This window comes from Notechis scutatus, chromosome 2 (genome assembly GCF_049901735.1).
Source record: "Notechis scutatus isolate UNSWTSFEM ecotype Mainland chromosome 2, rNotScu1.2, whole genome shotgun sequence".
Taxonomy (NCBI): Eukaryota; Metazoa; Chordata; class Lepidosauria; order Squamata; family Elapidae; genus Notechis; species Notechis scutatus.
This window is the reverse complement of record NC_142010.1, coordinates 255,970,580-255,983,728: the sequence shown is the minus strand read 5'-3', so window position 1 is coordinate 255,983,728 and position 13,149 is coordinate 255,970,580. Positions and strand designations below refer to the sequence as shown.

Here is a 13,149-nt window from a genome sequence, read left to right as displayed (position 1 = left end):
AAACCACGTCTAATCGGAATAATAGGTTTGCTTAACAACCGTGGTGATTTGCTGAATGACCATCACAGAAAGTATAAAAAACCCCCAGGTCTGTGGGTGCCTCAATTTATGACTGCAATAACTTATGACCAGATGTTCAGGCCAGAAAGTGTTAGAAAACTGATTTTTGTGCCAGTCACCCTCTCTCAGCTCCATCAACCTAACAGAGTTAGGTTGTGTGGAAAAGAGGAGGAGGAAAAAATGTATGTTCTAAGGGTTGAGTTATTTCCAAAACAGGAAAGATGGAATAAAAATAACTGGGCTAAAAATAATGAAATAAAAAAAAACTTTCAATAAAATATGCCTCACTTTTAAAAACATGCAGAAAGTCCCATCTTGAGCTCTCCCAGCTGCCAAACAAAAGCAGTATCACCTACAGCCAGCATGTGCCAAAAGGCTCTGAAACCAGAGATAATCTGAGCAGGAATCACTGGTAGAACTGCCTCAATCAGCACAATTCCTTAGCCCAGACCGCAGGCTGTAGCCGGTCTTCTTGTCTCAAAGTGTTAACCTCATCTTTCACCTCCTCCTTTTCCTTCACCAGGCTTTCATTGTGTTGTGTTGTCCCTCCCCACAATTTTGCAGCAAGTATCCCTCTCAGATTAGTTTCAATCTCTAGTTCTGTCCCAAGATCGAAGAATGCACAAGCTGCCACATTTTAGCCTCAGATGAGAACATTTTTGTAAGAGAAAACGGAAGGATTTGAGCACCTGTTTCCCTGAGCCAAAACTGGATAGAGGAGTGGGAAGCTATGAGGTTAGAAAGCCAGCGGTGATATGAGAGCACTCGGTGTTTTACCCAGAATGTTACATGTGCAACGATCCTCCTGTTAAATAGAAATTGCGCTCAGTGTATACAAATCCAGTTACAAGATGTTCCTTTGAAGGAGAATAGCTGACCTGTATAATCTGGGAGGGACAGAGAGGTTGGGAGATAAAACTACAAGAATATGACAATTATATGCCACTCGGGCTGGTTCAGTAGATTGTGCTGGCGCTCATATTAAGGATTGGTTTTAGCTCTGTATGTTATCCAAACTAAGCCAATTTTGCTTTATCCAACAGCCATGGATTTGAATGGTAATAGGAATCAAGTGGGAGGGGATCAGAAAAGCAGGTAGTCATTCTGAAAAATGGTCCTTTTCTTGGAGATAAGACAAATCTCTTGCCAAAACCATGATATTCCTTTGGAGCTACAATGGCTCATAAGGTGGGTAATGCAAGTATTACAAACTACTGTATTTGTGATGGAAAGGCTTCAAGGGGAAAGTCTGTACGAGCCAAAGGTTGGAGAGGCATGTGTGAAATGGAAAGGCTTGTGTAAAATATGCGATGGAGTCAAGCAGCAAAGTGTAGCTGGGCGCCAGTAGTTTGCGGAAAATACAGGTGCGAACTCCTGAAAGCCAAATTTACATTACTGGATAAAAGACCAAAAGCAGAGGCCTCACTCCGCTGACTGGGGAATTCTGGGAGTTGAAGTCCACACATCGTCAAGCTGCCAAGGTTGAAAAACACTATCCCAAAGGTGATTTTTCCAAAAGGTAATTGGACTTTGTTTTTTTTTCCTCTTTGAAAATGTTCTTGGATGGAAAAAGCAGCTTTGGGACAACAAGGACGTGGATGATGGAATCAATGATAAAATAACCATGAGAAATTCAGGTATTTTAAAGAAAAAGTATGGGACAAGCTACGCCTGTAAACGTGTATATACACACACACACAAACACACACACACACACACACGTAAAAGAAATGTGGTGGATGAAAGGAGATATAGTAACTTCTGGTCAGAAATAAGCCGAAAAATGCCTATATGAGGAAATATTTGGGAACTTGGCCAGCATTGTTGGTAGATAAATGTCCTTCATCTAGAGTCTAAACCTATTCCCAATGTCAAGCTGTGATTCTCCCATAGATATCCCTGCAACATCTTTCAATAAACCTTTATCTATTATCTACCCTTATTCTACACCCCTCAAATTTGCAAAGCAAGTAGTATTTTCATTATCCATTCACATCATATGTCTGGAGTATTCAAGTTTCTGCTTGCTAGAAGGCAACAGACAGTCTTTCAGGACTAACCAACTGGTTCTTCTTGCAGTTCGTGGAACTCTTTGGTAACCCTCTCTTAATCCATGAAGGCATTTATCTTCTTGCTCCTTGTCAAGATCTATCCTTATTCTATATATTACCACTAAAAGGCCATTGCTTTAACTGTTCTGAGCCAGTTTGATCTAATAGGTAAGATACTGGACTTTGGAAAATGAGTTCTAGCACTGTCTTAGACATGGAAGCCATCTGGTTGACCTTAGCTAGTCACTCAATCAGCCCTAAAACAAGGCAAGGGCAAGCCACTTCCAACATTGCCAAGAAAACTGCATGGACTTATTCAGATAGCATGACCCTTGTTGTGATAGAAATTCTTTCATTCTTCATTATCTAGTCTAAGTTTACAATTCTCTTCCTGCCTAAAATTATTTTGTTTTCTCCAGCACACTACTCTACATTTATTCTTGAGCCCAAGAATAACTCAAGATTAACTCAAAAGAACTCACAAAGCATGCTAGTTGATGTTACCTTTGTCTTTTTAATATTTAACATTTTTTCCAGTTTTACTTCTTTAATAAGCTCTTCTAAGCTTTTAAGCTGATCAAGCGGTGCCGTCTGCATATCTCATATTGTTAGCATTTCAACATCGAATTTTAATTTCACTTGTCAGTTCTTCCAGACCTGCTATTCTTACAATATATTCACTGTAAATGAAAATAGCTATGGGGACAAAATACATCCTTGTTTCATTCCCTCCCCTATCCTGAATCACTGTTCCTTCAAATTCAGTTCTTACAGTGTAAAGATTCCTCAAAAGAATAACCAAGTGTTCCAATATACATATTAACTTTAATATGATCTTCCTTCTGGTATGAACTGTACTATTAAAGACCATACTGGAGTCAGTAAAGGAAAGGTAAATCTAAAATTCTCTTGTTTTCTCCATTATTCCTAGTTTTATTCCAGTTTTCTACTACCATATCCAATTTCTGAAGATTTTTTTTTACCACACCTTTATTATTTTTATAAATAACCTAAGGTGGTGAAAATACATTTTTTTCTCCTTATTTCCCCACAACAACCAACCTGTGAGGTGGCCTGGTCAAAGAGAGTGACTATCACAAATGTGGGACTAGAACTCCTGGTTTCTAGGCCAGTAAACTTAAACCGCTACACCAAATTGGAGTATGCCTTTTTTAATATTTACCTGATCATTTGACATTCAACTTTCCATGTATGGCTCTAGTCTTCTTTGCAAGAATGGAAACAAAAACTTGGTTCGCATGAGGACTTTGTGCAATATTTTGATAATTAGCACATTCTCTAGGACAGGGGTGTCAAACTGGCGGCCCATGGGCCAGATGCGTCATGCACAGGCCACAGCTCCACGAAGGGAAAAAGCATTGCGATATGTCATGTCATCGCAACATGACACAGCAAGTTTGACACCTGTGCTTTAGGATTTCTTGACTTTTTGCAATTCAGCCTTGTCCACATTGAGGCGTCAGCACTTCAGCTGCTTCTTCTCCAACAATGGGAATTATTTTCCCTATGGTGCTTTTGTTATTGGCCAATTGTCTCTTACTTCTTATACAGGTAGACCTCGACTTACAACAGTTCATTTAGTGACCATTCAAAGTTACAACAGCACTGAAAAAAGTGACATGATCATTTTTCACACTTATTATTGCAGTATCCCCATGATCATGTGATTTACATTCGAATGCTTGACAACTGATTCATATTTATGATGGCTGCAGTGTCCCAAGGTCATATGATCACCCTTTGCAACCTTCTGACCAGCAAAGTCAATGGGGAAACCAGATTCATTTAACAACCATGTAACTAACTTAATAACTGCAGTGATTCACTTAACAAATGTGGCTAGAAAGGTCGTAAAATGAGGCAAAACTCACTTAAAATATCTCACTTAACAACAGAAATTTTGGGCTCAATTATGGTCATAAGTTCTCTAATGGAATTTGTTCCTGAATGTACAGTTCTGGGGCTGTCACACTTATTTGAGAGAGCCTGGATGGTGCAGTCGTTAAAAGTGCAGTACTCCAGGCTACTTCTGCTGACTGCCAGCTACCTGCAACTTGGCAGTTCAAATCCCAGTAGGCTCAAAGTTGTCTCAGCCTTCCATCCTTCTGAGGTAGATAAAATGAGGACCCAATTTGTTGCGGACAATATGCTAACTCTGTAAAACTGCTTAGAGAGAAGGCTGTAAAAACACTGTGAAGTGGTATATAAGTAAGTGCTATTGCTATTTGTGGACATGCAGAGAAACAAAACACTGGAATTGCCCAATTAATTTGGTATTTGCTGCATTTTCCCAGAATGTAATTACTGTGAATAATGATAATTGCCTGTATTCTTATTGCTCAAGATTTACCCTCCACCTTTTCTAACTAGCGTATAGCATGTTCTGAAAACTATTTGGATCTTTTCTTCCTTTGAAATTTTAGGATTTTTAAAAAATCTGACTTTTACTTTTCCATAGCTCAAGTTCTATTTTGCACAAGACCAAATATCTTTTTTTCATATACATCATATATATCATATCTCTAAGTCCATATATGTCCCCAATAATTCATGTTTGTTTTCATCATCTGAAAATGTTGTATTCAGACTGAACTGTATTTCTCCATCTCCTGTTTCCTATTATTTAGCTAATGTTGTCCATCTGGTGATATCCAGATGTAGAATCGTCATTTATGTTGCTTAAAGCAGATATCGGCAATGAATAAGTAATTCTTTTTGCAAATTCTCCTCCATTATTATATTTATTCAAATTTCCCTGTAATGCAAAGCTCCCTTAAATGTACATAATTTTTAGATATTTACATTTGAACACTTCTTAACTCGGCACAGGATTCCCTAATTTTTCTAATTACATCTAATAACAAGGAAATAGAATTAGACAATTGTAATAGATAGAACACCATGGTCTATTGGATTATAGCTAGCCTAAAAGCATATTCTGAAATGCCCTGTGTAGAATTTTAAGTTTACCATCACTACCCCAAAAAGTGAACAAAAGGACTTGGTAAAATGTAATGATATAAGCTAAATATGACTGGAATGAACTAATTTTTCATAGGATCGTCCTGTGAGAAACTAGAAATTAAGAGCCATACCTATTTCATCTGTTTTATGGAGAACTCATTATGGGCTCTTAGAAAAGCTGCCAGGCATTTTGCCTCCATTCGAACTATAAATTGTCCTCTCAAATCCACAACTCAGAGGCTCTTGTGCACACAGGCAAGACATATTTCCACTGGAATTGCTACAAAAAAACAGTTCATATGCCTCAACTGTGTCCAACATCGAGGTTCCAGAGCATGTCAGGTGTACTGGTAGCAACATTAGTTTTTCATGAAACACTTACTTCAAATTATCAGTGAACTTTAGAAACAGGGACCTTTGCTTTCCTGTACTGACTTTTTTTAGAACTAGATTAGTTTGCCATAGACAAAATGACCTTTCAGGAAAAAGTTTTTAAAAGGCCTTGTACCTTTAAAGGTATCTTTGGACTCAGGGTGAAAAAGGCCTACACTTTCTCCACTGAGATTTCTTTTATGATTTCAGTAGCACCTTAATTTCCAAGGTATGAGTGGTCTCTAGATTTACGAATGCTCCTCTGAACCCACACTAATATGAAGAATTTTTATATAAAGTCAAATCACTGGTCTATCCCATTTCCTGGAAATTCTTTTTGCTAGAAATGCTGTGACTGGATACAGACCCTCTCCACCCACATAACCAAGTGAATGAAGTTGCTCCTGCCAAATATTGTAATTCCACTTTGATGTGAACTCTGGCCTGGTATTCTGTACTTGTGTCTGTAGCAGAATATGTATTATGTAATGTAATTTGCCATGAAAGTCCTTTTTTAATCTCCTTTTTAAAATAAAATCCTTACAATTTATATTGACTGTTTCCTAGTATGATTTGACTGCTTATTGTACCCTATGACTATGATTAAGTGTTGTGCCTTATGATTCTTGACCCTTGACTTTTTTATGTACACTGAGAGCATTTGCACCAAGACAAATTCCTTGTGTGTCCAATCATACTTGGCCAATAAAGAATTCTATACTATCTCTCACTAAGCCATTAAAAGATATATTTCTAAGTGGCATATATTATTTACTATAAAAATAAAATTTGTGAGTCCTTCCTCTGAAACCAACAGATTGGCAAGTTTCGATAAGGGATTTAACAAATATTCTAACTATAGTTAAAGCAACCAGCCTATGTCTTTAGCCACCCAATCCCTCACAATACAACTTAATGCTAAAAATGGACAAACATAAAAAAATGCTAGTTTCCTCATTTTTAGAACAAATTCTATTCAGATTACATTTCTACCCTGGCCTCTTTATTGTTTCTCTTTTAACATTCTTTTGACATTCTGCTTTTACTTGTAATATGGGCCTTATCACAATTTTTAGCCACTGCTTAATTTAGCCACTCAGTTTCCATGTTACCAGTATATTCATGTTAGCAGTATATGACAAATCTCTTACTTCTTGTTTTCTCATGTAGTTTCATTTCTTTCTTACACTGTATAAGGGCAGAGGGATCTTACTGGCCACAGTCCCTGGATCATTTTAGGTGCTTTCAGAAACATTAGAGAGGACGAGGCCATTATAACAGCAGCTAAATATAGGTTTTCATTCCCCACAATTGCTGGATGTGATTAGCTCCTGTAATTTCAAGAACTACATATATAATGTATAAAAGTAGCACAGGTGTGTTTAGAATTTTTCTTCTATGTTGGCTCAACTATATTTGTCAATTGGATTAAGATGGGCAGCTATAGAAGTTGAAGAAATAAATAAATAAATTGTGATGAAAGTGGAAAAAATGAGGAGATACTTTATATTAAGTCTATTCTTTTATTTTTAGTGTTTGAGCATTCTGCTTTATATGTACTGTGTGTGTGTGTGTGTGTGTCTTCAAGTCAGCGTACTTTCCTGCACAACAGTATCTGCACAATAGTAGTGCCTTCAGGTTTTTTGGCAGAAATATTTGAGAAGGGCTGAGACTAGCCCAAGGTTTCATGTCTAAGGTGGGACCAGAACTCAGTCTCCTGGTTTCTAGTCTGGTGCCTTAACCTCTGTACCAAACTGGCTCTCTCGATGGACTGCATCAGAATAAGTTACTTTTAGTGCTACTGGACAAGTACTTCACATATATGTCAAGAAGAGGGGCTAGGAATTTGGATGAGGTCTGAATCAATTCCCAGATTTCCATTCATGAGCTAGACAGCCACTTTTGGTGAAACTTCATACTCCATGAAGCATCTCACAAAGCGCTTTCTTCTTGTGTCCCTCTGCTCTGCTCAACCATCACCTGGCCCAATCTGTAGGGTGCTTTCTATCAAGAAAATCCAAGGATAGGTCCCATGAAAATTAAATTCCCTCTTTCCTTTCCCATTCCCTCTAGTGCAGGGTGTCCAACCTTGGCAACTTTAAGACTTGTGGACTTCAACTCCCAGAATTCCTCAGCCAGCAAAGCTGGCTGAGGAATTCTGGGAGTTGAAGTCCACAAGTCTTAAAGTTGCCAAGGTTGGACACCCCTGCTCTAGTGATTGCCTCATTTAGTGGCTGTTTGCCTAGCAAGAATTCTTCTGATTTGGTGATTCTTCATTTTAAACAGAAGAATAGTTCATTTGCAAACAAGGAGCCTAAGTCTGCTTAGAAACAATCCAGGCTAGCTAGAAAACATTCCTAATTCAGAAAAAACGAGGAAAACATCCAACCACAATTAGTGAGTCAGAACACTGTAAAGAATAAGCAAATCCAAGTTATAGGTCAGCTTCTCAATTAAACAAGCAAGTTCCCAAAAATTTCTCAACCCCAGATTCCCTTCACTGAATTGGTGCTTCTGAAACCATTGTGCACAGAAAATAATTTACCATAGCTATTAGAGGTAGTTTTCCCTTAGCAACTGACTCATATAATAACTGTTCACAGTTAACAATAGTAATGAAAAAATAACTTTACGACTAAACTAGTATTATTATTTATCTTTTTTATCTTCCTTACTGCCTCCCCTTTTACTGTATTATGATTATGATTATTCTATTGCTTTCTATGTACACTGAGTGTTTTTGTACCAGAGACAAATTCTTTGTGTGTTTAATCACACTTGGCCAAATTAAGGTTCAATTCAATTCAGTTCAAACATCACATTTATAACCTTCACAGGTCTCTAAGCAAAAGAAACTGAAGTCAGATCACAAGCAGTCATGGTTTCACTTAGCGACCATATTGCTTAACAACTCAATTGCCAGTTGCCACTCTCAATTGTGGTCACTACATGACAACTCCAAGTACAGTGAATTGTGTTGGTGTAAACTTATTTAGCTATATATCCTTTCCTTAGTCCATACCATTCATTTCTATCCATTCAAAGAATATGGATATACCATAATCTTTGGTATATCCCATACCGTATATTTCTTATTTATTTTCTGTGCCTTTGTGTGCTGATGTTTATGGGATGGATTGTGAATATTCTGTCTGGCTGTTCCTCCCCAAAACATGGGACCACTTAACTGAACAGTTATTTGGTAGTGAAATTTCAAGTTTCCCTAGCACTCTATAACCATTGTTCTGAAAATACAATAAACAAATGTTGCTCAACATGGTGGAAGCCTCCTGGATAAAAAAGGTTTGTTTCCCAGACCTTTCCTTGCAAACCACACCCATTTTTCAAAGTGTCACTGCTCTTAGCTGTTCTACCTGCAAGACCATTTCTCATCCCTTGAAAAACCAAGCTTCCTCTACAATTTCAACATGTTTCCCCTCCAGTTCCTCCTATCCAGATATGTTCTTCTGTTAAAAATCCTTTTGTCAAATTAGGTTGATCCCATCTGCAGGCAGGGCATTTATTTCTCTACTTCTCCCGGCCACATTCCCAACCTAACAGTCCCGATCCCAGGCCAAAACTTCCTGTTATTCAGCATGCAATGCTGCAATCCAGAGCTAAGTTTTGAACACCATTATCCAAACCCCAAAGAGAGGCAGCGCATTTCTTTCTTTCTTTCTCTATTCCAGATCGCCTCTCATTTATTCCAGATCGCTGCAAGGGCACCCTATTTTCACCCATTCAGACCCAACCCTTTCCCCAAACTTTTCACAGCGAGAAGACACTCAAAACCAAACCTTTACAACTCCTAAAATGAACAGGCGTAAGGGAAGGAATTCCAATTTCCCAACTTTCTTTTGGGGGCTGTCCTGCCATCCCTTCTCCTCCACCCGCTCCTCTTTTATCACCGCCTTTTAAAATAATCTAGTGCCCGTCCAGTGCTTTGGGATCGGACTCCCATCTTCCTCCCCAGCTGCGATCGATGGGAGTTGAAGTCCCCACTCTGGGAGAAATCGCTGTCCCAAGTTCGCCATTCCGGCTTGCGTGATCCTCCGACTCCCCCTCCCAGAGACCGATCGACCCCGAGGCCCACGCCCGCCCTCAACTCACCCTGCCGGCCCACGATCTCGGCCACATGCTCGGAGCTGGGCACCGGGACACACTCGGTGGTGTTGACGCTCTTCCTTCGCAGCAGCGCCGCCTGCTCGCCGTTCAAGACCGACCCGGGGGCATCCCGGCCACCATCGCCGCCGCCGCCGCCGCCGCCGCTCCGGGCGGCCCGTAGGATTGCGAGAGCATCGCCGCCATCACCCCGGCGTGGACATCGTCGCCGGGCCCGTAGAGCGCCCCGCCCAGCGCTCCCGCCTCGGCCACCTCAAAGGCCGAGCCGGCGGCGAGCGGCAGAGCAGAGACCTGCGGCGGCAGCAGCACTGAGCCCAGTCCCGGGGGCAGAAGCGGCGGCGAGGAGGAGGCCGGCGGGGGCAGCAACAGCAGCGAGGCCGGGCCGCAGACGCCGCCTCCCCGGGGCTCCAGGAAGCCGCCGTCCTCCTCCTCCTCCTCCTCTTCTTCCTCCTCCTCGGCGGCCTCGTCTTCCTCGTCCTCCGGCGGCTCCTCCAAATCCAGCTCCAAGTCGCCGCCGCCGCCGCCTCTTTCTCCTTCCTCAGGCGCCGCCTCCTCCTCCTCTTCTTCTTCCTCCTCCTCCTCCTCCTCGTCTTCTTCTTCCTCCGGCTCCCGGTCGGCCTCGTCCCCGCGCTCCCTCCTCCTCAGGCCCAGGCCTGCCAGGCGCTCCCTCAGCAGCCCCGTGTCCGGCAGCAGCGGCGGCTGAGGGGAAGCCGGCAGTAGCAGCGGCGGCGGCGAAGGCGAAAGCGGCGGCTGAGCGTGGTACTGGAGCAGCAGGCCCGGCGGCGGCCTGGGCGGGGCCGCCGCCAGCAGCGGCGGCAGCAGCAGCCGCGCTCCCAGATCGGGAGGCTCTTCGGGAGGCGACGGCGAGGCGCTGCCGCTCGGCATGGCCGGCGGAGAAGAAGGGGGCGGCGAGGCGCTCCGGCTACGCGGGCCCGGGAGACATGCTGTGGTGGCGGCGGCGGTGGCGGCGGGCTTTCCGGCCGCTGCTTCCTCCTCCTCCTCCTCGTCCTCCTCCTTTGCCGCCGCCGCCGCTGTCTCTTGGGGGCGGCCTGGGCGTTGCTGCTGCCGCCGCCGCCGCCGGCGACGCTGATGGCGCTGCTGCTGCCGCCGCCACGGCCACGGCCCGCTCGCCTCAGCGCTTCTTTTGTTCCATGGCGGCTGCTGCTGCTGCTGCTGCTTCTCCCCGCCGGCTCCAGCCGCAGCAGCAGCAGCGGCGGCGGCGGCCGCAGGCAGCAGCGGCGGTGACGGCCCGGGCAACTCCAGCCCCGCCCCGCGCCGCTCCCCCAGCCGGGCGATTGGGTGGCGGCCGCGCGGGGGCAGCAGGGGCCGGGGCTCGGCGGGAAGCGGCGGCGGCGGCGCCTGGGATTGGCGGGCGGGCGCGAGGCCAGCGGCGAGTGCGGCGGGTGGTGGTACTGACGGCGGCGGCGGCGGAGGCTTCTCGGGCTCCTTCTCCGCCTCCGGTCCGGTCCCCGCGGGCAGCATCCACACGCGGCGCACCCTGCCGGCTCTGCCCAATCTCGGTTGCGGGGAGGGCGGCGGCGGCGGCGGCCCGGGATTGTTGGGTTGGCACGGCGGGTATTGTGACGGGGCGCCAGGGGAAAAAACCGGGGAGAGGGAAAAGCGGCGCAAAGGCGGGAAAACCGGGCGCGGAACCGGCCCTGTGGAGGTCGGGGAGGCGGAAAGGGGCGGTCTTCAGACGGCCCCCGTGGACCTGGAGGCCGAAACCGGCCTCTTTTGCAGGCTTCAAGGCAGGGAACTCTCTTCATTTCAGCTGGCTGGCTGGTTGGGCGGGTTTGCACCTTCTGCGCCCCAAGCAATGGTTAAGCGTGAATCAGGTTCAGTGGGTTGTGGGAATGGAGCTGTTGGAGTGTATGGGGAAGGTGTGTTCAAAGGGTTGAAAAAGACACACGTTAAAAAAGGCGATTTTTTTGTGTGTGCCTAAATTGAGCTTTGGGTGCTCAGAGGGGGGGCTTCTGGGAGAAGCCCCCCCCCTGCAAGAGATGCTCTGAACACGTTCTCCTGATCCCTATGTGTTCCTTCCACAACCCATCCATCAACTGGTAATGATGGTTTCCAGTAGTGGTGGGATTCAAATATTGTTGCCACCGGTTCGGTGGGTGTGGCTTGGTGGGCGTGCTTTGCGTGCATGCACACACTTTGCGTGCACCCGCACGCCAAACACGCACTTTGCGCAGGCGCAGAGGCGTTCTAACTCTCCTCCTGCAAGCCTGCACGATCCCGGTTGCTTCAGCAGCTGCCACTCGGCACTATTCCGTGCTGCGCAAAGCAGCTGCGCTCAAATTCAGAGGATAAAAGTGAATATGGGAGCCCAGGTGGGTGGGTTGGGCCCAACAGCAAAGCGGTGGAGAGACCCGGTTCGGCTTGTTGCTACTGGCTCGCCAGAACCGAGCCGAACCGGTTGAATACCACCACTTGTTTCCAAGCCTAGGGCAGCTGGGTTGATGTTAGGAAAAACCACTTGGTTCTGCTTTTTGCCAGGGCTACTAGAATGCTACCTGAGGGTTGTGGGTCTGTGTGTCTGTATGTACAGGTAGTCCTCGACTTACAACAGTTCATTTACTGATGGTTCTAAGTTACAACAGCACTTAAAAATGTGACTTATGACTGTTTTTCCACAGTTACGACCTTTGCAGCGTTCCAGTGATCATGTGATCAAAATTCAGGGGCTTGGCACCTGGATTTATGACACTTCCTGTGCCCCAAGGTCATGTGCCGCAAGGTCAAGCAAAGTCAGTAGGGAAGCTGGATTCACTTAACAACTGTGGCAGGAAAGGTCGTAAAATGAGGCAAAACTCACTTAACAAATGTCTTGCTTAAGAACAGAAATTATGGTCGTTTGAATTTTGGTCGTTAATTTGAGGACTACCTGTATGTGCTTATGTGTATGAGTCAGATAGCAGTGAAATCCATGCAACTTACAGTACAGCACTGGCAGGCCTGAACAGGGATTGAGTTATCAGAGAGTAGTTACTTCAGTCATTCTTTAGGTTGGTAATGTCTCTGGAACCTTCTCCTATTTTCAACTTGATCTTGATCTAGGAGAGTTTTGAGCTTTCCTCTTCTCTAAGGTAGTAGGCTCAGAGGCAACTAACCAAGCCCCTTTCCAATATAAAGCTCTTCCCAGATTGTTATCTCCAATGTTAGAACATAAATAATAGGGTTGGAAAGGGACCTTGGAAATCATCTAGTCCAGGGTCCCCAACCACCGGTCTGAGGACCGGTCCGGGCAACTCCTGGTTGCTGGGCGCCGCCATCTTTTTCATGAAAAAGTGCTTCCGGTGAGCTTTTCCGGGTGAAAGCTCACCGGAAGCACGTTTTCATCAAAAAGATGGCGGCGCTATGCGCTCCGGTGAGCTTTTCCGGGTGAAAGCCATTTCTGCCCAGAAAAGCTCACCGAGCATGGCGCCACCATCTTTTTGATGAAAACGTGCTTCCGGTGAGGTCACCGGAAGCACTTTTTCATCAAAAAGATGGCGGCGCCCAGCTGATGCCGGTACCGGGCCGCGGCGCCCAGCTGATGCCGGTACCGGGCCGTGGC

General features: G+C 45.1%; 1 protein-coding gene across 1 annotated transcript in view; it reads right to left on the bottom strand.

Moving 5' to 3' along the window:
* Positions 1 to 10,628, bottom strand: part of MEX3C (mex-3 RNA binding family member C) — a 34,958-nt gene extending 24,330 nt beyond the window's left edge. Inside the window, 2 exon segments of the mRNA XM_026666347.2 lie at positions 9,579 to 9,689; positions 9,692 to 10,628. Coding sequence (XP_026522132.2) covers positions 9,579 to 9,689; positions 9,692 to 10,475 — 895 coding nt within the window. The 5' untranslated portion in view covers positions 10,476 to 10,628.
* Positions 10,629 to 13,149: the final 2,521 nt, after the last annotated feature.